This window comes from Phaseolus vulgaris, chromosome 7 (assembly GCF_051622355.1).
Source record: "Phaseolus vulgaris cultivar YP4 chromosome 7, ASM5162235v1, whole genome shotgun sequence".
NCBI classification, from domain to species: Eukaryota; Viridiplantae; Streptophyta; class Magnoliopsida; order Fabales; family Fabaceae; genus Phaseolus; species Phaseolus vulgaris.
The window spans coordinates 1,584,257-1,608,311 of record NC_143504.1 but is presented as its reverse complement, the minus strand read 5'-3'; the positions used below and the strand labels follow the sequence as shown (position 1 = coordinate 1,608,311).

General features: G+C 32.5%; 3 protein-coding genes and 1 long non-coding RNA gene across 10 annotated transcripts; 3 read left to right on the top strand and 1 right to left on the bottom strand.

Annotated features, from left to right (window-relative positions):
- Positions 1 to 2,593: 2,593 nt before the first annotated feature.
- Positions 2,594 to 6,018, bottom strand: LOC137827837 (chaperone (DUF3353)). 2 transcript variants are annotated; one of them, XM_068634190.2, is made up of 3 exons: positions 5,462 to 6,018; positions 3,907 to 4,252; positions 2,594 to 3,053 (listed from the first exon to the last, which is right to left on the bottom strand). In XM_068634190.2, the coding sequence occupies exons 1-3, from the start codon at positions 5,783 to 5,785 to the stop codon at positions 2,878 to 2,880; spliced, it is 846 nt and encodes a 281-aa protein (XP_068490291.2). In that variant the 5' UTR covers positions 5,786 to 6,018; the 3' UTR covers positions 2,594 to 2,877. The 2 variants fall into 2 exon arrangements, with proteins under 2 accessions (XP_068490291.2, XP_068490292.2); XM_068634191.2 differs by having other exon boundaries at positions 3,907 to 4,219.
- Positions 6,019 to 8,912: 2,894 nt separating this feature from the next.
- LOC137828178 (V-type proton ATPase subunit B 1) lies at positions 8,913 to 16,091 on the top strand. Of its 4 annotated transcripts, XM_090304259.1 has the most exons (16): positions 9,047 to 9,323; positions 9,534 to 9,602; positions 9,819 to 9,883; positions 10,142 to 10,197; positions 10,319 to 10,417; positions 10,731 to 10,790; positions 11,468 to 11,579; positions 11,657 to 11,865; positions 13,228 to 13,359; positions 13,959 to 14,096; positions 14,280 to 14,430; positions 14,513 to 14,595; positions 14,987 to 15,034; positions 15,118 to 15,171; positions 15,243 to 15,326; positions 15,426 to 16,091. In XM_090304259.1, exons 3-16 carry the CDS (start codon positions 9,826 to 9,828, stop codon positions 15,609 to 15,611), a joined length of 1,470 nt encoding a protein of 489 aa, XP_090160385.1. In that variant the 5' UTR covers positions 9,047 to 9,323; positions 9,534 to 9,602; positions 9,819 to 9,825; the 3' UTR covers positions 15,612 to 16,091. The 4 variants fall into 4 exon arrangements, with proteins under 4 accessions (XP_068490741.1, XP_068490742.1, XP_090160385.1 ...); XM_068634640.1 differs by lacking the exon at positions 9,534 to 9,602 and having other exon boundaries at positions 8,913 to 9,080; XM_068634641.1 differs by lacking the exon at positions 9,534 to 9,602 and having other exon boundaries at positions 8,978 to 9,232.
- Positions 16,092 to 16,135: 44 nt separating this feature from the next.
- LOC150025719 (uncharacterized) lies at positions 16,136 to 16,580 on the top strand. Its single transcript, XR_016522882.1, has 2 exons — positions 16,136 to 16,200; positions 16,314 to 16,580. It is a non-coding gene; the product is annotated as an uncharacterized LOC150025719 (long non-coding RNA).
- Positions 16,581 to 17,977: 1,397 nt separating this feature from the next.
- LOC137828179 (DNAJ heat shock N-terminal domain-containing protein) lies at positions 17,978 to 22,262 on the top strand. 3 transcript variants are annotated; one of them, XR_011083822.1, is made up of 4 exons: positions 17,978 to 18,794; positions 19,048 to 19,230; positions 19,904 to 19,989; positions 21,416 to 22,262. XR_011083822.1 is itself a non-coding variant. In XM_068634642.1 (3 exons), exons 1-3 carry the CDS (start codon positions 18,132 to 18,134, stop codon positions 19,922 to 19,924), a joined length of 867 nt encoding a protein of 288 aa, XP_068490743.1. In that variant the 5' UTR covers positions 17,978 to 18,131; the 3' UTR covers positions 19,925 to 20,307. The 3 variants fall into 3 exon arrangements, 1 of the variants encoding a protein (XP_068490743.1); XR_011083823.1 differs by lacking the exon at positions 21,416 to 22,262 and adding an exon at positions 20,359 to 20,768; XM_068634642.1 differs by lacking the exon at positions 21,416 to 22,262 and having other exon boundaries at positions 19,904 to 20,307.
- Positions 22,263 to 24,055: the final 1,793 nt, after the last annotated feature.

Genomic DNA, 24,055 nt, shown 5'->3' with positions numbered 1-24,055 from the left:
TGGGGATGTTAGAATCTAACATGTGGTAGGTAGGGAGGATTTGTATTACTTTAGAAAAAAAGTTATAAAAAAAATGGCTCATAAGATAACAATCTAAGTACATAAAGTAGCTATAAATAATCTAAGTGCAATCTGACACTGAAAAATATTATACTAAATTGTTACAAGTTCTTGTGGAAGTTAGTTATTATTACGAAATGATAAGTGTAAAATAAATTAATAAAATAATATGATATCTATAATAATACTTCACAAAACATGGTACTTTATGAAAGGATATTTAACTAAACAATATATAAAAAATTAGCATTCCTACTGGTTGGCAATTTATGAGTTGAGCAATGCATGTTAAAGAGTTGATTTGCCTCGTTTAACCCATTTTAATTTAATGGGTTAAGTAGGTTAATTAATAGGATCTACATTCTTATTTCTCTATATTACATGATTTTTAATTTTTTTTAATCTCCATACTGATTCTTTATTTTATGATTAAATTATTTATTAGCGTAATTGTTCTTCTCGATGTATAAATTATATTTGAGTATGTGAACGTATCTCTTAATAAAATTTCAAATAAAAAAGGTAAATTAATTTATTTTTATGGATTTTTAAAAATAGTACCCACTTACATAATTTATCTTTCATAATAAACATTTAATGAGAAGATGACACTTGAGAGTTAAAAATGGTGCAATAACATTGATTAGTTCTAAATATTTTAATCAAGTTGGACACGAAAAGTAAAGAATATTTTAAAAATATCCTAATCGGTGTTGTTAGTTTGGTCCTGCAGTGATATAATATTTATGCACTTCCAAGAAAAAGTAAGCATATTTTGAGCTATCCGAATTATGAAAAGACACATTAAAAAGTTATGTTTCATGTCTTTCTTATAAATTTTTAAAAACATAAAATTTTGGGTAAAAAGAATGTAGAGAGGAGGAGAAAAAACATAGACTGTGACACATTTTCTATAGTGTAAAGGAAAAGTAATAAATTTTAGAAACAAAATTTTCCTTGGATAGTTTTTTCAATTCAAATTACAATTTTTTTCTCTTTTCTCATTTTCTTTAATATAAAATCCAACAGATGGTAAATGAAGACAAAATAATTTCATAATTATTTGTACTATTAAAAAAACATAGACATGCACACAATATAAGCACACAATATATACGTATAATTTATAAAATGTAGGACATAAATTTATATATTATAAATTATGAATTATATAAATTCACAATAAAAATTTACATGCACAAGTATGTTTACGTTTTTTTAGTAGAAAGATATTTCTCATGACTAGTTCAAAAAGATTTGTTCCTTATTTTTATAATCATGATAAAAATTTATACAATAAATTTGAATTTTTAAAAAATTAATGTATTTTTATTTTTCTAATATTAAAACCATGCTAGAATTGCCAAAAACTAAAAATATTTTTTTTAATTTGACAATTTACCTATATGTATCCTACCAGTGTCGTATTCAATATGTGTATCCTGTTCGTAGCTTTAAAAATTATAATTCATGCATTTCGTTCAACTACGTGAATTATTCCTCTGTTTGTAACCCAACAAAAATAACTGGGTTAAGATTAGATCACTTATAGTAATAAATTAACAATAGAATTGACACTGCTCATTTTCCAAGGAATTCGCCTCAATGTCTCATTTGACATTAATTTCAATGAAGTTGTCAGTGTGTGTTTGTGTGTCTTCTTTGTTTCTTCTTTTCTCAGGCTTTTCCCAGAAACATGGTTGGATCAGTGAGGCTGCGTTTATTTATAAAGATTCCCAGACTCAAATTTTTGACATTGCAAAAGAAGACTCAACCACGCAAACTCATGCTATTGTTTGTGAGTTGTGAGTGCCTATAAACTAACCTAACATTTTGATGAAATAAGTGAATTTCATGGCTTTTTTGCTGTCTCTATTTTAGTTTATCTATTTTTATCTTAACACAAGATGTGTCGCATGCTGAAAAGGTTGAGGGTTCAGTCTGTACGTGAGAGATGTACGAGTACAGAAAAGGCAAGCACTTATGACCCACCGGAAAAACACAAGACAGAAGCATTATTTATAAAAGCTTTGGAACAAAACGCCAAAATGCAGCATGGTTTGATATACATCATAATCATAAACATGCAAAGCAAAGCACATCAACAGAACCCCTCATCAGAGGACCCATAACACATAAAGATGTACACAAATATAAAAAAGGACATTTGCCCTTTGGATTAGGAAAATCACTTCCATGTGAAATAGTGTTTCAAATTTGGAAACCAGTTAAGAAACTTTTGAAGTGTTATAAACACCTTTAAAGGGTGTAAAAGGAAACTGAACTCCCAAGTGTTTTTTTCTTGGTCTATTTATTAATCGAAGCAAGACGGACTATTGAGATTGCAAAATGCTCATTGCTCACCAACTGTAAACATAATATGCACCTTTTCAATTCAAGTTTCACGCTTCTAATTTGCAGATGAACAACTACATTCTATTCACAGTTTTGTACAATATGCAATGATTTCACATCCTATAAAATAACTTGGGTATGATCACGCTGCATGCAAATGAATAGTTACAAGTTCACATTTTCAAATAAGATCACCATATTTTCCTGTCTACCTTAGGTACAGATAAAACCAAGAAATTAAATAGTTATGATTTTACTAACAACAACAGCAGGGGGAGCGTATGCCCAGAAATGGTATAACAGTTCTCTCCAGCTGACAACCACAGGGGGGCCAGCTAGGAGTCCTACGGTTATAAGTAATAACAGTAACCTTGCCTGTCTACCTTAGGGTATGAACATGCTACATGCAAATGAATAATTACAAGTTTCACAATTTAATGTAAGATCACCATGCTTTCCTGTTTACCTTAGGTACAGAGAAACCAAGAATTGAGATATAATAATGATTTCACTAACAACGGCAGCAGGGGAGTGTATACCCAGGAATGGGACAATATCTACCTGCAACCAGTTCTCTACTGCTGACCCTACAACAGCACCAGCTACGAGCCCTCCTATGGTTATGACAGTGGCCTTCCCTGCAAAAATAGGATACAAGAATGAGAAAGGAATGAAACTTGTGTTATAACTAATCCAAAAAAATAGACCATAATCCTTAAAAGAATAGACCATAGTCTAAGAAAGAGGCAAAAAGTCCGACAAGCTTAGAAAAAGATCTCAACTCAACAAAATATAGCTAGAAGTGTCATTTGTTAAGTAGATTAAGTTTTTCAACTGCAGTGTCATACTTTACTTGATACTTATCCTTTCCAAACAGCCATTTATTTAGAAAAAAATAATCATCATGTTGGACAAATTAATAAATGAATTAGTAACAATATCAGCAGCATTAGAAATACAGGTCTTTTCTATAAACCCAACTTTTAATATTGAGTTTGGGACAATACAATAAAAGAAGTAAACAACACAGTCAAGTTTCATTATGTGCTCCTGCCTAATTACAATACAAAATGCTGTCATGAATGGCTCTTGCAGGATCTTATTATGGAGATAGATCTTGCATTACCTAAGAAAACAACAATCTAGAAATTTGTATAGCCATAGACTGGGAATAGTTAGATGAATCAACCGACAATTCTTTTCAGAGAATCCAAAAAAGTTGAGGTTCATTAATATAACTTGCTTTCATCTCGTATTCTCTTATCTGTCATCAAAATATTAAGTTTCAAGAAAGGATAATACGAAGGTAAATTTCTCTAATGTCCATTTCCCTCCCCCTTTTCCCTAGTTCTCCCATTCATTATGGCCTTTCCAATTCTCACTTCCTTTCCAACATACAAGTCAATATGAATATTGCCACTCACGAAACAAAAATCCTCTTGAATTGCAATGAACTGATTATAGAGTGCACAACATGTGAACGCTCCTTACCTAATTTAACATTCTTTTTGGTCATGAAGTACAGGGAAGCACCAAAGCTACCAGCCAAGAGGAGTCCAGGAACATCAGCCCCAGCATAAGCTGCAACGGGTGTAGAAGCCCCATTAAGATAGGTTAAACCCATCAAGGCACCATACACTCCAGCTTGTAAACCGAGATCACTGGTGGAAGGTGACTCAATTGACACAGGTGAATTCTTCAACCATTGAGGCATTAATCCCACTGTTGGGGGCTTAACACGCTTGACATCAGCATAACGAACATTACTGTTTGCTACTTTCCCTGCCCTCCGCTGAGTTAGGCTCTGCATAAGCAACATGTCATATGCAGCCTCAACCTAAGAAGGCCACCACTAATTGTGTCAATATCCAAATCCACTTTATTCAGAATTCAAGAGTTAACTAGTTTCCTTTGGCTTCTCTAGAAACCGATTTTAATTTATCTACAAGCCAATTTTAACTTGAAAAAGGTTTAATTCATTTTACCTTCATATATTTTTCTTAATGGGTGAATGTTTCAAGATATAATATGTTGCAGAAAATAGATCCCATTCCTATGAAAATAACATGAATATTATTCGGAATCAACAATGCCTGAAAACTTCTATTCAAAACCAAACCCAGAAATGAGAAATCCCCATGTTCACACCTTTGCAGAAATCCTTTTCGATACCTTAGAACAAACACAACTCATAAGTATCCAGTGAGAAGTTTTTCCAAACAAAAATTAATGCTTCCCTGTTGAGCCATCACCACAGAGAGGATTGACCTTATCAATGTCAATTAATCACAAACACTCATGTTTAACCCTGAAACAATAAATATTACCCAAACGACACCCATCATTTTTTGTTTTCAATCAACACACCACATACGCTACAAAAACCCACTCAACTCAACTCATGAGGTGACAAAAAATAATATCGTTTGATATAACAAATCATCGATTAAAAAATTGAGAAATATATATTCAACAAATAATATATCTATATAAAAACCAATGAGAAGCCGAAATTACGTCATGCCGTAAGTGGAAAGGCTAATTTTATAGAAAAAACTCAGATACAGTTTTTTCAAGTGCTTACAATGTTCCCCGTTAGATGGAAATTTCAATTTGATACGCAGCTTAATAAATCTTTACATTAAATATACATCAGCACAGCTTCGAAACTCTAATTATAATTGGGAAAACTCTAACAACGATTAGGCAACAGCACCAAAAACACTTAAGGAAATTTCATTTTCACAATCTCAAACATGAGCTGCAACTAACATTAACAGTGTTCCCGGTTAGAAGGAAATTTCAATTTGATACGCAGCTTAATAAATCTTTACATTAAATATACATCAGCACAGCTTCGAAACTCTAATTATAATTGGAAAAACTCTAACAACGATTATGCAACAGCACCAAAAACACTTAAGCTAATTTCATTTTTCACCATCTCAAACATGAGCTGCAACTAACATTAACAAGCAAGCGCGATGTGAATTTGATTCTCGTAGCGGAAATTTGAGCGAAATAGCGAAACTGAAGAAAACTCAACCTGAGCAACAGCGTCTTGGTCATCCTTGCAATTGGCGAGGATGACGTTTTTGGCGCGGAGTATGTCGTCGAAGGACGCGCCCTCCGACACGCCTAGCAGCTTCAGCGCGTTCTCCACCGACATCTCGAACGGCGCTGAGTCATCGGCGCGAGAGCCGGCGTGAACCGGCGCCACCGTCCTGCGACGGCACTGTATCCGCGGCGCCGCGGCGCGCCACGGTTCGGCGGCGATTGGTTTGGGGAAAAGAGGAGGGAGCGGCGGCGGTCTGAGGAAGGGTGAACCGGGCGAGAGACGGTTGGGCCGGAGGGAGAGAGTGCATGCCATTGTTACGGTTTGGTTATTATTATTGTAATTGTAATAATTATTGAAGCGTTTGGAGAAAGAAAAAATGAAAAAAAAAATGTGAGGCTTGTAGTGAGTGAGAGAGAAGTGTTTGAAATAGTAACATTCAACTGCAAAAGCAACAGCAATAGCCACATTTTTGTTTTGTTTCAGTGACGGGACACTCACCACCGTTGATGCCAAAATTGAGAAATCATCATCATCTAACCGGCTACGCTTCATGGATAAACTCGTCTACATGTATTTTACATCTTTCTTCTACGCCACCTTGACCTTCTTCACTACATTTTAATCGTATTTTTCTTATAAACCATTTCAAAAATATTAGAAAACACAATGATTGTTTAGTTAATATAATTTAAAAATTATTACATTTTGTGTACGGTGTGATTCGTCCTATCTGGACATAGTACTGGTCATCGACCGACACAATCAAAATCAGTGATCATACACTAGGTAATACGTTTTTAATCACAATTCGACCCAATAACAAAGAGTTTATGATAATTATATAAATAGACACAAATTTCAAGAATTAGTTATGTCATCATCTAGTATTAATAGTAACGAGGATTGAATACCAAAATCTTACTTAAACTGTCTTATGCAGGTACCATCCGAATTCAAAGTTTACAAAGACGAGAAGTAGAGAAACAAGAGGAATATGAGGGGATCGTTTTAGTTGAAGGAAGAGGAAGGTAGACCGACCGAAAAAAAAGATAATCATTCTCTTAATTATAACCACACATTTTAAAAAAAAAATCAATAACTGCATATAGAAAGGAAAATTTAAAAAAAAAATTAAGTATGTGAATAAACTAATATGGAAAAATGAAAAACTGAAGAAAGAAAATATAACTGGTTTGAATATAAATATTTGCTTTTAATTTTATTTTTTTAAGAATACATCTTATTATTGAATCTGATGTTAGATGTGAAGTGTGTATGCATTACAAAAAGTTTAGTATGATGTGTTTCAATCAATTAAGTAAGACTATTTATTTTTCTCTCTTCCGTTTTTATTTTCTGTCTCTTTATTTTTCTAACCTTTTTTTTACACTTTTTTTCTTACATATTTATTGAGGTTAGATTCTACTATGTAGTAAGTGATACTTCTTAAAGCATGTCTATCCAAATAAAATTTAATTTCAAAATGTTTAAGAGTTATCTCACTCAGGTAATATTATTACAAATTTAATTATTGTTTATCCAAATAAATTAACCAATATACAAATATAATGTTATGATTTAAGGTAATATTGTGATTGAATTTGTATTATGATATGATTTTGGTTTTCTAGTAAAATCCTCTTTTGATTTGTTTTAAACACACTTAAATATCTCTAGCTACGTAGAATGATTATAAAACTATGGGACATTACAAATTAGTCATTTTTTGTTATATTTTCAATTGGATAATTAAGAAATCTTGCACACTCACATGATTAAATATCCATCATTAATTATATAAGACGAAGACATGTCACTAAAATTAAATTATTTGATGACTATAAAACATATTATGTATAATTTACTAAAATATTTAAAATCTTCAATTGTTCCAATAGTTAAATAGGGTTAAGATGAAAAAAGTAATTTACCAATAGAATTTGAATGTTTTTATAATAAAGTATGATTTGTATATATTTTGGAAAAAAATATTTTTTTAATTTTATAAAAAATATTTTAATTATTTGAAATGTGACAATTTTAATTTTAATATAATTTATTATTTTTATCTCATGTTTAGATATTTTTCTCTTTAATTTGTTTTGTTTTAGCAAGTGTATAATTGATTTAACTTTGACTTAGAGATTATTGGTACTACTTTAATTAGAATATGCAGATTTTTTTTTTATTGATATTGACATGATATTTTATATTTAGTTTTTTTTATTGTTAAATATTATGATTATATAGTCAAGAAACTTCTTTTTAACTTAAAAAAATAGTTGAAAAAAACGCTAACTAACACATTAACAAATATTAATAAATATTAGTTAAAACAATATATCAATTAAAAAAAAATTTAATTAATATCAATTAAAAAATATTAACAATGTGGAGTGCACAAATCTTGATAAAAAATATATTAACCATACTAAAAAAAACCACACATTCTCATATTTTTAAGTTATTAAGTATCATTTAATATTAAAATATTTTTTTGATTTAAAACATGTTTAATCTTGGATCTCGAGAATAAATTCAAAACTACTATCAGAGTTAATAAATTTTATAAAATGTTTCTAACCTTTTTTTATTATACGTATAATAAAATTATGGGAATGCATTAAAAATGTTTTAATGTATGAGACTCATATACGTCTTTTGTCTTTTAAATAGTGTCTCCGTGTCGGACATTCGTATCAAACAAACATCGACCATCATATGATAAACATGTATAAGTGAAGTATCAAATTCAAAAAAATATTTGTTAGATTTCTGACAACTCTAACACATTTTAAAAAAAAACATTAATTTTTAATTTATTTTTATGATTATGAAAATAGAGAACAAACCCTTTTGAACTAGTCATAAGAGATATCTTTCTGCTACGAAAAGAATTGAAATATACTTGTTAACATAAATATTTATTATCAATTTATATATATAGATGTGTGTCCAATGTCCTACATTTTAGAGATTATACGTATCTCCGTGTCTCGTGTCCTATATTTAGAGATTATACATATCTCCGTGTCCGTATTGTATCAATATCTATGTCTGTGTCGTATTAATGTTTGTATTTGTGTCATATTAGTGCCTATGTCCACTTCCTTTATCAATTCTATAGGTGTTTCTAGATAACAATATAGTAAAGTGTTTTTTTTATAAGAGTTGAACCATGATTTTCATTTTCATTTATTTATTTTCTATTAGTGATAATTTTTTTTTTATGTCTACTTCTATGCTACACAGATTTTAACTAACATAATTTTATTAAATAAAAAATATTACAATAATTATTAATGTCTTGAACATCCAAAATTGACAGAAAGTAACTGCAACGTGTCACCCTTGTTACTTGACACTCTGGCATCATGGACTTATGGGTGGGTTCCACTCTTATTAATGAAAAAAAAAGAAATCTTCTAATGAATATTGAAACCTGAAGGGATTTTATTTATTTTTAATTTTGAAATAAATAAAAAATTAATAATTTGATGTTGTGTTAAAATTTTTAGTCCAATAGATCCGCGTTCCTCACCCAGAGTCCATCCCTCACCCACGTCTCTCTCCGCTTCAGATCACGAAAATCCTAAGCGTTTCGCTGGTGCGTTCTTCCCTCTTCCGATCCATTTTCCCATTCCTTTCGCTTCGATCTCACAATCATCATTCACTTCTGCGTTTCTCGATCTTCTTGTTCGCTCAAATCTTAGCATCGGTTTTTCATTTCTCTGTTACAGAGGATTTTTGGTTATCGAAGTATGGAAAACTAGTTCTCACTTCGACCACTTGTATCTACTTGAATAAAGCTACTGCACCTTCAATTTTGAATATGACTGTCGTTATTGTTGTTAGTGAGCCTTTGTCTTATTTTATTTTTATTTGTTCCTACCTAGTTCAACCGCTTAGTTCAGTGGCGATTGGTTCGGATCAATCCGTTTTTTAACGCACTAATGGAGTGCAATTTGGATCCGTGTATTGTTATTTTCGCTCAGTTTTTTGTTAGATTGAACGTTTAAATTGGTTTTTTTTCTAAAGGAATAGGTTGTTGTTTTATTAGATATACGGGGAATTATGTATGCTTGAACGGCTGATTTAGTGAACAAAAATCTTTACACTGTTTTTGGTGGTGAGTCGCTAATCTTTGAAGGACTAATTTAACGGTTTTTATGTATTTTTTTTACTGTGATGGTTTTTGTGTTGGATTGTGTTTTTGGTATTTGTTTTGTCATTGATCGTCGAGAGGAATGCTTTTGAAGTTTTCTGTTTATGCTTCTCATTTGTTTTTCTGATTTGGCATGGATTGACTTTTTGTACGTCTCTTCTTTTGTCTGTTTGTTTGAAGTTCCAAGATGGGCGTGGCTCAGAATGTTCACGATACGGAGGAGGGTACCTTGGAGATTGGAATGGGTATGTCGTATTGGTTTGCTTGTCTTAATTATTTTTCTACTGTGATTGGATAAATTAATGCCTGTGGGTGTGTACACCGGCGGTTGATAAATTAAGAAAGGATATTTAATGCCTGCCATTATGCATGAAAGAGCTTTTGCAAGCAAGACTATTGTACCACTGAGTTGATACACTTGATCAATCAAGATAACTTGTGGTGTTCATTCCGTTATTTTTCAGTTTCTCCCTAAACTATTTGTTTGCTGACTAATGTTGCAGAATACAGAACTGTATCTGGAGTTGCTGGACCATTGGTCATTCTTGACAAGGTTAAGGTAATGATGGCATGCTTGCTGTGTTATTCTTATTGAATTTTCCGGTATTTTGATTTTCCCAATGTGAATGCCTTATTTATGCTGTGACTAAAGTTTACTTCATACTGATAAACTACACCAGGGACCAAAATTTCAAGAGATTGTTAATATTCGTTTAGGAGATGGATCTACTCGGCGTGGACAAGTTCTAGAGGTTGATGGTGAAAAGGCTGTTGTTCAGGTTAGAGCCTTTGGCATGCTCATAATCATCTGCTGTACCTGCTTCTTGTCTTTGAACTGAGTTGATGACTATTTATGTGCTTATTTTTACACGCAACCAAAACATTATAAGATTCCCCTGTACTCCTAATATGTGAGCATTTTCTTGGTAAGAAATGCCTTCGCTGTTGTCTACCCAGTGTAGGAATTTCCCACCAAGTGGAGATGTTGCTGTATTGACTTCAATATTTTTTGTCACTGCTTAGTTTTGCGAATCTGCTAGTACAATCATCAATGTTTGAATGTTTATTGACCTTTCTTTAACTATTGAGCAGGTATTTGAAGGTACATCTGGAATTGACAATAAATTTACAACTGTGCAATTTACTGGAGAGGTAAAAACTCAGTTATTACTGTTATCTATATGGAAAAGTACAAGTAAAATTATTTGTCCTAAGTATGTTTATTATTCCCATCATGAAATCATTTGCTGTTTTGGTGATTTGTCGCACTAGTTAGTAGCATCGAAATGCCAATTCTGTAGGACTCATATTACTAGTATGAAACACATAATTGAGCTGATATGGCTGTGTTTTAATGTGTTCTTTTTTTCTAAATTATTACACTGAATACTTGAGACAAATCCCATTATAACTATTCCATGAGCTTGTTGAAGCTGCAGTTTTTCTTCCCTTGAGAAAAGGATAATTGGGTTTGACAGTATCAATATAATTCACAATGTTGATCAATTTACTTTATTAGTTTTCTAATTTCACATTATGCATTTATTTTTTGCCATTTTAATTGATATTTATCGTGAAAACTCGAGACTTATCTTTTATAATGTAATACAGGCACATGTACATGTTATGAAACATTAAAGCTGTAGTAATTTCACATGATTTAGTTCGTCCTGGATTCCCTTATTATTTAGCCAAGAGTATTGATTATTGAATTGAAGCTAAAATCTTTTCCTATAAACTTTTTCTGTGACTTTCTTTTGTTGTACTGGAATCAGTTCATTCCACATTTTGACTTTATCCTTTCCTCTCTTTCTTGTTTATGTCCACAGGTATTAAAAACTCCTGTCTCACTGGATATGCTTGGGCGCATATTTAATGGTTCTGGAAAACCAATTGATAACGGTCCACCAATTTTACCAGAGGCATACCTGGATATTTCTGGTATTTAACCTTGCAGTGTTCTACCAATGTATGTTGACAGATGATTTTCCCTCCCTAATATCTTCCCAATAATTCAGGAAGTTCTATCAATCCTAGTGAGAGAACCTATCCCGAGGAGATGATACAGACAGGAATATCTACAATTGATGTCATGAATTCCATTGCTAGAGGTCAAAAGATCCCTTTATTCTCAGCAGCTGGTCTCCCCCATAATGAAATTGCTGCACAGATATGTCGTCAGGCTGGCTTAGTCAAGAGACTTGAGAAAACTGATAATCTACTTGAGGTATAGCTGATTTCCTATGGTGTATTTTGTAAAATATGTTACAGGCTCTTAAATTATGACTTTCGGAAATTGGTAACTATTTGTTTTTCATCCGGACCCCTTAATACTACTATGGACAGATAAATAAATATTATTACATAGGACTGGGAAAATACAAAGTAGATAGGGATCTTCCAAAAGAAGCCACAAGGTAGAAGAGTAAAACTAAATCACTATATAGAAGTAGTCAAATCACAGAACAAATCCAATCCAAGGAGAAAACCCAGACAACCAGAAAAAGAAAGTATTCCATGTTTACTATAGAAAAAAATTATTGGTTTGGTTTGGGTGTTTGCTGCATCAAACTGCACTGTTGATGAGTTTTCAGACATCTGACTTGCCTCTCGCCTCTTTGTTTACCTTGCATGCTCAATTTATAGATGCATCTTATTTTTAAGGTTCTCTCACAAAACTTGCAAAAATAACCAAATGTTTCTTCAAACATGCTGAACTATACGCACATGCAATTTTTTAAAGCAGTGCTTATCATTTAAATTAATGATTTGTGGAGTTAGACCTATGTACATTAAGTTAATTCTTTATTCTATAAAATTTGTGACCATGCCTTCCAACTGTGACCAGCATTTTCGCTCTTGCCTGGGTAGTGGTTATTATTGCTAAAATAGGAGAGGTTGGCATATGTGTTTGGAAACAAGTGTTTTTTAGGATGTTGGTAATTTATAGCCGACATCACTTCTGGAAAAAAATATATTTGCTTGATTAAAATATTAAACATTTATTACCAATAATATATGTATTGCTTTTGCTAGTTATATGACTGAAAAATTCCTTGGAAAAGTAGCTTAATCACTGGTTGTTTAGCGTGTTGGTTTTCAAATTTTATAACATTAAAGCATGACTTTTATATAGGTAACATTGAAAATTAAATGGGAAGTATAGTTTGTGGTTTCTAGTTTTTCAAAAATTTTAAGAAACTTTATGATAGACCGCTGTAGAAATTAGGCAGAAGATCCGTGAATTGCAGGAGCAAGAGCACTCACTATCTTAGATATTTTGTATACTTAAGAGTAAATGTTAAACATTTACCAGAGCAAAATTAAAATATTCCCTATATGACAATAATGATTGATAATTCCGAATGACTTATTAATCACTGTCACTGTTTTGATTCTTCTGAACATATGTAGTGAACTTATGAAATGCTCACATGGTTAATTTGAAATTATCTCACTTGTTTTATTTCTTACAAATCTATTGCTCTTTATTGCCTTCAGATTATTTTTGCATAATCATTTACTAACTCATTACTACTAGACTTTTTGTAAGATAAGTGATTTTTCTCACAAATATCATGCTATGCAGAGTGGTGGAGAAGAGGACAATTTTGCTATTGTTTTTGCAGCTATGGGAGTTAACATGGAAACTGCACAGTTTTTCAAACGTGACTTTGAGGAGAATGGCTCAATGGAGAGAGTGACTCTTTTCCTTAATTTGGTAATCTTTGACAATTAAAATCTGTATGAGAGTGTTCTTTTATTCCCCTTAAGATGGTATTTCTTTTTTCATTTTCCCAGTTTCCTTTTAGTTACTGTTCTGGAGTAGTTTACAAGTTAAACAATATATTAACCCTTATATTGATATTGTCTTGTAATACATGCTTGGAGCGAACTCAAAGTATAGTTTTTTGTTTAAAAACTTCTCACATTTCAGTCATTGTATTTAATTTAAATCTAACATCTTGTTAGTAAATATGTATGTAGTGTTAGTATGTCTATGATCAGTGCAGAACTAATTTTTGGCATGTTAATAAGGACTTAAGTGCTTATTTAAATTTAAGTGAAAAGTGAAGAAGTTAAAAATTTTAGGCTGTACAAGCTGGTGAAGTTATAAATTGAATAAGGTGGTTTTTTCTTGTATGATCTTAAAAAAAAAGTTGTATTTGTGGAACACAGGGTGATAGATAGTATGAGGCACTGAGAATGAACTCTCCCCATTAAAAGTGACATTCAAATGATTTCTTTTTTAGTTTCATAACTTGCATGAAGGAGCTAATCTCTAAAATGTCTGTTCTCTGTGAATGTGATTTAACCCAGGCAAACGATCCTACAATTGAGCGAATTATCACTCCTCGTATTGCTCTCACTACTGCTGAATATTTGGCTTATGAATGTGGCAAGCACGTTCTTGTGATACTCACAGATATGAGTTCTTATGCTGATGCTCTTCGTGAGGTAATAATGTACCTTCAACTGTAATTAGTTTGGAAAGGAAGCAATAAAAGGATAGGAGACTTGAAACCTTGATAGGCTTTAATGTGCCTTTGGCTTTTTCTTGGAGTATATTAAGAAATGACTGAAACAATATTTAAATATTTAAACATTTTCAAACAGTTTGCATGACACTTCATTCGTTAGGTATCTGCTGCCCGAGAAGAAGTGCCAGGAAGACGTGGTTATCCTGGATACATGTATACAGATCTTGCAACAATTTATGAACGTGCCGGAAGAATTGAGGGGCGTAAAGGCTCTATTACTCAAATTCCAATTCTAACCATGCCCAACGATGGTAGTGAAATTTGCAAGTTCATTGGCTATTTTTCATAGTTCTTTCTCGATACTGAATGATCATATTTTGAACATATGTACAGATATTACGCACCCAACTCCTGATCTAACAGGATATATCACTGAGGGGCAGATATACATCGACAGGCAGCTGTATAACAGACAGGTGGGTTATTTATGTTGAAGCTTTCGGATGTAATGAACATTGTAATTAAAGAGAGAATTTGGTGCAGAATGCATCCTAACATTCAATTGCTGGCTTGTTATTATTCAATGAAAAATTAGTCTCCATGTGAAAAGTTTGTCGGTCACTTCCAACTTCACTTTTCTATCATTTCACGGCTTTAAATATGAGTTTGAAATGTCATGGTTTTATTTTTCCTTTGACTCATCAAGGTGGACTGATGTGAAAGATGCCACCAGTTAGATTGTTAGAGATTATTGTAAATCTGTTTAAATGATCTGGTGGTTGATTGTTTGCATTTAATGTTTTTGATTACTCCTGTGGATTAAATATCGATCCAAAACTAAACACTTTAATTTTTCTAACTGAGCAGATATACCCACCAATCAATGTCCTCCCATCACTATCTCGGTTGATGAAGGTAAAATATTATTTGTTTGATATCAAGGTGCTTTCAAGAGATAGACCTTTTTTCTGTTTCTTAATTATTGGTCACCTCTACAGAGTGCTATTGGTGAGGGAATGACCAGAAGGGATCATGCTGATGTGTCCAACCAGGTCTGATATTGTTTTATTCATCACAGTTATTTTTTCGTTCACAAACATCTCATTCGTGTTTGTTTTTCCAGCTCTATGCAAATTATGCTATTGGAAAGGATGTTCAGGCAATGAAAGCAGTGGTTGGAGAAGAAGCACTTTCATCAGAGGACCTGGTCTCTAATAATTTTCCATCTTAAGTACATTTCGTTTCATTACATGAAATTTCTCTTAAAATGGTATTAATGGAACTCTTTCTCCCATTTTATTAACAGCTGTATCTGGAATTTTTGGAGAAGTTTGAGAGAAAGTTTGTTGCCCAGGGAGCTTATGACACCCGCAATATATTCCAGTCACTAGATCTTGCATGGACTTTACTCCGGATTTTCCCTCGTGAACTTCTTCATCGTATACCAGCCAAGACTCTTGATCAGTTTTACAGCCGAGATGCTGGTAATTGATGATTAAGCAAGCAAGTTCATATACCTTGGTCTCCTGCTCAACCAGTGCCTAATGTCATCGGCAAATTTATTTGTTTCTTTGCTTTCTCCCACAAATCCACATTTCTTCTATGCAGCTAAATATAATAAAGGATTGAGTCTGTTTGAGTGCCTCATATTTTGAGTTGGTCAGTTAGTCAGAAAAGTAGACCCTCATATAGATGTTATGATTCCTGAGCCATTTTTTCTTTTGGTGGGGGAAAATGAGTTGTGTTAGTTTGGGATGGCTGGCGCCATTTGCATTGTGGGATGTTCATTGTTCCCTGGTGTTGGAATTTGTGGAGACTGCTTTCCCAATGTACGTTGCATGTTTCATAATTTTATTTATCATGTAATTTGATTGTTTAGAATATTCATAATCAGGACAGTTGTCTTTTGGACACTTCCTGTATGTATTTATCTGCTTTAGTTTATCAATAATTCAAACAAGCATTTACAGTCTGGGGAATCTGGCAATATTTGCATCTGTCTCTATCATTTTGTAGGCCCAACCTCCAAACCCATTATTCCATCCTGCTGGTAAATCCACTTATTGGACCATCTTGCTAAGGTAAGAGTCATTGATTTTATGATGATATTTATCTAGCTGCCAATTTGAAATGATCCACGTGTCAGATTATTCCCTGCTTTTTGGCTCACTCAAATCATGCTGTTGCTGTTCAGTGTCCACGCACTCGCCATTTGTTGGGTGATTCAATTTCTTCCCTACTTCTACTCTTGTTTATTTCAACTTCCAATTAAATCCTTACAACTCCTCGTAATAAAGAAGAATAAAGATGTATTCTTCGCCCACTTTTAATTGTTCGTGTTTAATTTAATTAGGGATACAAGATTAGATTTGTGTTTTAAAGTATTCTTGATTTGATTTGATTCCATTACACTGTATAAAATTTGATTTGATTTTAATTGAATTTGACTTTGGAATGAAAACATTTCATGTTATACAACGATAATTTAAGTAGATTAAAAACTTCGGCACCTGACAGCTGTATTGACACAAGTTTTTAAAAATTGATTCGAGTTCAAACTAAAAATACTAAATTTAATTTATGTTCAATATTTAAAGTTTAATTCTCCTTTTTCATTAAGTAAATTCGAGACCTAAAAGCTTATATTCAATTCCAACTTTTAGAAAACACATCGAAAATGGGATTTATATATGCTTTTGTTGCTTAAATCCACATTAGACAAATTTGGTCATGTGAAAATTATTTTATTTAATTTACTTCTAAATTTTAGATACCAATCATTATATCTAATTGGGCAAGTTAGGATTCAGAAAGACTAATATGCTTTTTACCTTTATTAACGCTGAATAAGAGGAAGAGATTATTCACACTGTATTTGTTTAGGATGAATTATCTTGAGAAAGATACAAAATACTCTTTACTTTATTTAAAGGAGAATTGAGGAGAAAACTTGTACAAATAAGCATATTTGATAAAATTAATTTCCTCTCACTTTAGCCATTATTTCACATAGAAATTGTAGACCAGGTATTACATAAAAATAAAAAAAATTTAAATATACTTTTTTATAAAATAATAATACTTTTTGTCAAACAAAAAGAGATAAAATATAATTTCTATTTCTATTTCATTCATCTAAATAAGTGGATAACAAATTTTACTTTATCTATTTCTTTTATCAATCTAAATAAAATAGGTTTTAACTTTTTTTTTCTAGTAATTTTTCTCTTTCCTTTCCTTACTTATTTTCTCACTGTTTCATTCTCAATTCAAACAAAACAAAGCATATGCCAGAAACAGATAAAATGGGATAAAACTATAATAGGTTAAATCTAAATTTGGGAAACCCCTTTTTCTAAACAAATAATTTCATTTTCCCACCTAAACATCTTTTCTTCAAAATAGAGTTTGAAAAAAAGAAAAGAAAAGAAAGTTATAACACCCTAAGTGAGATAGGCTCTTGTCCCTTAAACATAAGAGTAGTTTAACTCTAATACAAAATGTAAGAAACTTATTTGACATACACCTCAACTACTACTGCAAATTAAAATATTTTATAATATATAAAATTAGGATATTTTATAGTAGTTGCAAACCTCATTTCTTAGCATAACATCAAAATTATTTTAAGGAAAGTTTGTTGAATTTATTATTGTAAAAATCCACTTTTTAATAAAACTCTAAAAAATTAATTAATTAAAATTTAGGAACAAATATTATCAAAATACTTCAAAAGCCTTTTTGGTTCCTAAAATATATTTTTTTCTTCAAATTTTTTATTTTAATTCTGAATCAAACCCGATCTTAGTTCCCAATTTTTTCTGTTAGCATATATTATTACCAATGTAAAGTAAAAACATAATGCCATATTTATGTGCACTGTAACCACCGTTTGCCGCGTTTATTCGAAGCAACAGATTATTATGATCAATAAGTTGCAAATTGAAAATGTTAGGGTTAGGGTTAGGGTTTTGAGACATTGATTATTGCAGGATAAGAGTTTTGGGGGAAAATGGATACGGAGATTGATCACTATGCGGTGCTAGGGTTACCATCGGGAGAAGAAGGTGCAAAGCTAACGGAGAAAGAAATCAACAAAGCCTACAGATGGAAGGCTCTGGAACTGCACCCCGACAAGAGGCCCGACGACCCCAACGCCGCCACCAACTTCCAACAGCTCCGCACATCCTACGACATTCTCCGGGATGACAAGGCCCGGAAGTTGTTCGACGACCTATTGCGAGTCAAGCGCGACCGCGAGCTCCGCAATTCTCAGCGCGACGGAAAGCGTCGTAAGATGGTTTCCGACCTCGAGCGCCGGGAGCGCGACGCCAACGCCCCCGACCCCGCCGCCAAGGAGCGCGAAGAGGAGGCCAGGATCGCTCGCCAGCTCAAGGAGGAGATCGCGAGAATTCGTGCCATGCACGGGAAGAAGGCGGCGCCACCACCTCCGCCGGAAACAGAGAAGGAGAGTGGCCGTGACCGTGGCGGTGGTGGAGGTGGATTGGATCAAGAGAAGGTTCTGAAGGTTTCGTGGGAGAAGATGGGTGAAGATTATTCGGCTGATAGGTTGAGGGAATTGTTTTCAGAGTTTGGTGAGGTGGAAGATGTTGTCATCAAAGGGAGTAAGAAGAAGGGTTCTGCACTCGTTGTTATGGCCACTAAAGAAGGAAGTGTAAGTTTCTCTCTTTCAATGTTTGCGTATGTCGGAGGAACAGTTTAGAAAGATTGTTTCTGACTGCAATTTTGACGGCGTTGTCTTAGGGTATTCACAACTGCAATTGTAGCCTCACTTATCTGTGATTTCTCACGCCATAACTGTGATTGCATTTTAAAACCTTGTTTTAGAGAAAGAAAAACTTTGGGATAAATTGTTGAAAATAGACCTTATTCTAGGTTTGCTAATTTGTAATTGTCGATTTATCCAGGTTGCTGCGACGGGAAGTGTGATTGGTCATCTTGCTAATCCGTTACTGGTTTTACCTCTTAAACCGGCAACCGTGGCAAATTCTTCCAGTGTTCCGAAGTCTGCTGAAACTGCCAAATTGAGCAATCTGGTTGGTGCTGGGTATCAAGCTTTTGAGGATTCTGTTCTGAAGAAGCTGCAAAAGGTTTGCCATTTGCTTGTACCACTTTCACATTTTAATTTGTTTCAAGCTGCGTTTTTCTTTATATTGAGTTAATGGGTTATCTTGTTAGAATTAAGTTGGTCTTGAATTTTGATACTGTATTTTTCGTGAACTTTTTCTGTTGGAATTTTGATTTAGATTAGTTAATTTCTCTTCGATTTAGGTTTACACACTGTTATTTTAATTTCTTGAACTTGGTTGTCTGATGTGTCAGTATGATTTTTGGTATCATTTGCCCACTGTTGTATTTCAGCTTCTTGTGATAGAATTCTTGTCTTTTTCTGTTAGGTGTATAGTGAAATGGCTATAAAAGTATCTTGTGTGAGATTCTGTGATTGTCTGATAGTTTTTATCTAAGTTCAATTTAATTTGAATGCACGGTCCTCATATTCACAATCACGACCCCATCTACTATAGCAAGTTTCAGGCCTACTGAACTTTTGTGTTAACAATATATCAACTTTTATGCATTTTATTTTTTTACATACAACTTAGCTTTTTATGCACACGCATATATATGAATGTGTTTCCTTTAATTTTGATGAATAAACTGCTCTTCTCAGTATAATGTGTTCATGAACATCCTAATACTGTTTATGACACCTGTCAGTCACTGATATGATATCCTACCTGTTTTCTTGACTTCTCTGTGCAGGCTGCAGAAAAGCAAAAATGATGCTGTCTGAATGATAAGCATAAGATTCAATTATTTGGCACGGTCATCCCCAATTCTATGTTTAGGTACTGAAATTACCATTGTAATGATTCATCATTAGTGATCTGTCAACTGAACTTTCTGTATCCAGGTGTACTAATTCAGGAATAGCACACTAGAGATGAATGTCCATTGTAGAAATTTTAAGTCGTCATCTAGTTGGTCTGGGCCAGCATGCTCCATGAAATAATATTTTATAGTATTTATGATTCTCTTACAGAACTGTAATTGGTTCATGGGTGCAGAAGTTTACTCAACAATGTGAAATTTTAATCACTGTACATTCTCTGTGGCCCAAGGCTGAAGTTTTATGTGATATTATCTGTGTTTCTTGTTGTGTTAAATGGTTGAACTTAATAAGAACTGAAATAAAATGCTTTTTTGCTGCACAACAGGCATGGTTTTTGAAGGTGAAAAACAATTAATGAAAGACCTGACGATGCTATGTCAGAATGGATAAAAAGATATTATAGTGTTACTATAGAATGGCCTGAGTTTCGAAGTTTTGACTTTGTAGCTGAGATGATTTTTTGATTAACGAAATTATATTTTTTTGCACTGCAGAATCTATGTTAATTAGTCTTGTTAATTTTTTAAACTAAGGACCTTGGTTTGGCCATAAATTATGACTGTGGTGAAGTTGTGAACTTGGTTAAAAAAGGGTGATATGTACTTTAGTGATATTGTTTTGTGTGCATGAATAGGTGTTTATAATGCCATTTTTTATTCTCAAGCTAAATTGTAAAAGAACAATGAAAAGAATAAATTGTCTGAAAACTGAGTTATTGCACAGTTGGATTAGTTCATTTTTTGCAACTCTTGGGAAAGTTCTTTTTCCAATTTCTCATTGTGGATATGAATAAATAAATACGGCATAGTTTTAGGTTACGTCTACACCACTATGTTTGTTTTGAAAAATACTACTCAAAGTAATAAGGTAGTAGCAACTGGTTTTTATTTGGTTATTTAGCATTCTTAAAGACTCACACTGTATAGGGCATGTTTAAAACTGCTCTCTCCCTCTCTCTACACACATTCTGTGATATTTGATAGTGTGTGCAGAGGAAATGAAGTCTTCCTAGTTTCATTTTTATCTGTTCTTACTTCAGGTCAAGAAAGTAAAACAAAAGATGCCTAACTCTCTCCTAAATGCCGTGTGTGTTTTGTTTGAATCATAAACTGATTCAACCTTGCATACAAGGCACGAGTATGCAAGTATTTTTCTTCTAAGAAATAATTATTGTTAAGTTTTTAAGTTGATAACCAAAAGATTAATTCCACAGAATTACAATATGTCTACTACTATGCTTAGAAACACTCGTGCCTTGTACTCAATAAAATTGTCACTTCATAACTCGATTGTACTAGGAGGGTGTCACAGGTTTGACTAGGAATGTATATGTTAACACTAACTGATCTGTAGCTGATTTGTTCTACTTGATTGATTCTCAGGAGTCTGCAAACCTCTGTGGTGATATAATTCAAGAGAATTTTCTTTTGTTGAACCAGTTGTATGATTTTAATGTCATCTGGGGTCTATGCCACATGCTGTTGGGTTAGAACAGAGAAAACCATTTCTACTTGCAAGCTGATGGAAAGTCAGAAACCATTGATTCCCAGGATTGCTTATAATCTCTGACTCAGACAACTCCTGTTTGCTTTCTTATCATTGTGCAATTCATTCTGCAGTCTGTATGCAGCACATAAATGGGAATGGAACTCGGATTAAACCTAAGCCAAGAACAGTTTGGGAGAAGCTCTCGTTCAACGTGTATAGTGTAATGTGTTAGTAATTAGACTTGGCATTGGAATAGAATAATACTTAAGACAATGCTTCAGTTAGCCCTCCGTGCGTGCTAGAATAATAAATAGTTATATGAAAAGGGTAGAGCTTTAGAACGTGCGGTCAAGTACCGAGGCTTTCTGAAAGTACCTTCTATGCTGGTGATTGTCACACACCACTGTACACCATTATTGTTTTTTTCTGCTTTACATTACAAGCCTGAGAGGTGTAATGCCAAATCAGTAACCTCTGAAAGTAAAGCAAAAGTGAACATAACGGAGAGAATTACACTTGAGTCAGTCAAAGACTAAAAATGTAATTGTTTTACATAGAAAGGTGCAGAGCTAGCTCCTCCACTCGATGATAATGGCCAGTAACCACTGAAAAGTACAGCCACGCATGGGTGAACCAATCAGGTAGTTACTTCATTCAATGACATTATTTATATAATATTAATAGTCTACATTTATATGTAAAGATGATTCTTCTTTATAATAGTTTTGTATTTTGTTATAACCACAATTTTTTTTATGATTTTACCCTTATTTAATATCTCATTTTATTAGTACAAGTACAACATAGTATTTTATCATTTCATATGAATTATTTAAAAAAATATTTTTTTATTTTTTAAATTAATATTAATGAATATATTTTTATATGCAAACTAACTCTCTTACTCTTCCCTTAATTCTTTATTTTAAGGCAATAACAGAAAGATATAGAGCATATTCTTACCGTTGTCATACCAAATCTCACATATCAAATAAAATAATCTCCATTTTCAATTACTTTCTTGACTTCATTTCAAGCAACTCAATTCTTTGGGAAGTCATTATTATTTTGGATCTACCATCTAGTCTATCCTAACCTCAACATGAATATTATCACACTCTCTGATCCTAATACTAGAAGAGAAAAAAATTGAAAAAGAAAAGAGACTAAAACCAAAGAGGAAGAAGAAAATGGTTAATTGAATTTATCAATTTTCTTTTGTATGTTATTTTTTGATTTTTAATTTCGACTCATTCAAAATTATTTATGTATATATGTCAAATTTTTATCATCTGGGTAGAGAGAAAAATGCGGATACACAGGTGTTGTGTTTGTGTTTTCGTTAATAATAATAATACAAATGACATCGAACCAATGCAAGGGATATTAGTATTTTTTTACTCGTGATTAATTAGTAATCTGATTTTAAAAAATATAGTGCATGGTGAATGTGGGCTAAACAATTTCTTTCTTAGACTTAACAGTGGTTAACTATGATAACTTGTCTTACTTGAAACTATAGGTGATTCTCTCATCTTTGTGGGCAATTTCTTCCTTTACCTCCACGTTTTCTTCCTGCACCCCCATAAAACACTTGAAATGACATTTTTGCCATTTTTTTCATCTTTTTTATTGACACCCTCTTCCCTTTTTTTTGAATTCATATATTCTAAACTCTAGAATTTTGAGTACAAAATTGTTTCTGAATTTTAGAGTTTAGAATGCATTTGCGAATTCATAAAATACCTTATAAACTATAAAATTATAAAACTTGGAATATGACATTGGAATATATTTTTTGAATTCAAAAATACTTTTTAAACTCTAAAATTTGAAATACAAAATTATGTTCTGAATTCTAGACTTCAATTCTAGAGTTCAAAAATGAAGAAAAAAAAACAAATCTTGCACCTTTTATTCAAGGATAATTTTGGAATTGAAAAAAGGTTAGTTTTGGAATTCAAATATTTATGAAGGTGATGAAGAAACTATGAGGTGGAGAAAGAAATTGCCATTTTTATGATGCTAAGATATTGGTGGGAGAGGATTTGAGCATCATGTGGATGTGATGAATGGGCAAAATGTTAAATTCACATATGGAGATTTTATTTATTTTTCTTGAAAATTCTGATCAGATTTAGCTTTCTAAATAAAACTAATGCATTGGGTTTTCAGATAACTTATAATATTGGTTCATCTCCCAAAAGTAAACAGCCATTTTTTTATTATTTTGACAATGAAAGAGAGTAACACAACCAATCTTATGCTTAGCTCATTGATAAACCAAGAGTTAGTTTACATGTTTATAAATAGTTGGTTCAGGTAAAAAGCACTTACTTTTGAAGATATGGATAAACTTTTTTTCTCTCTATGCCCAATTTGTAAATCAGTGAAAGTTGTAGTAAATGTAATTGATTTGACATATTTAAAAAAAAACAATTATATAATACATTCAATTATAAAAATATCCTTAGTTTTATTTTAATAAGAATAAGCATAATAAATATCACAGAACTCCTTATGTCTTTGACTAG

Coding starts and splice junctions, on each gene's coding strand:
- LOC137828179 (XM_068634642.1), top strand. CDS start 18,132: ATGGATACGGAGATTGATCACTATGCGGTGCTAGGGTTACCATCGGGA. Junction 18,795..19,047: donor TGGCCACTAAAGAAGGAAGT/GTAAGTTTCTCT, acceptor CGATTTATCCAG/GTTGCTGCGACGGGAAGTGT. Junction 19,231..19,903: donor TTCTGAAGAAGCTGCAAAAG/GTTTGCCATTTG, acceptor TTCTCTGTGCAG/GCTGCAGAAAAGCAAAAATG.
- LOC137827837 (XM_068634190.2), bottom strand. CDS start 5,785: ATGGCATGCACTCTCTCCCTCCGGCCCAACCGTCTCTCGCCCGGTTCA. Junction 4,253..5,461: donor ACCAAGACGCTGTTGCTCAG/GTTGAGTTTTCT, acceptor TGGCCTTCTTAG/GTTGAGGCTGCATATGACAT. Junction 3,054..3,906: donor CAAAAAGAATGTTAAATTAG/GTAAGGAGCGTT, acceptor CTATTTTTGCAG/GGAAGGCCACTGTCATAACC.
- LOC137828178 (XM_068634640.1), top strand. CDS start 9,826: ATGGGCGTGGCTCAGAATGTTCACGATACGGAGGAGGGTACCTTGGAG. Junction 10,418..10,730: donor GTGAAAAGGCTGTTGTTCAG/GTTAGAGCCTTT, acceptor ACTATTGAGCAG/GTATTTGAAGGTACATCTGG. Junction 14,596..14,986: donor GGCAGCTGTATAACAGACAG/GTGGGTTATTTA, acceptor CTAACTGAGCAG/ATATACCCACCAATCAATGT.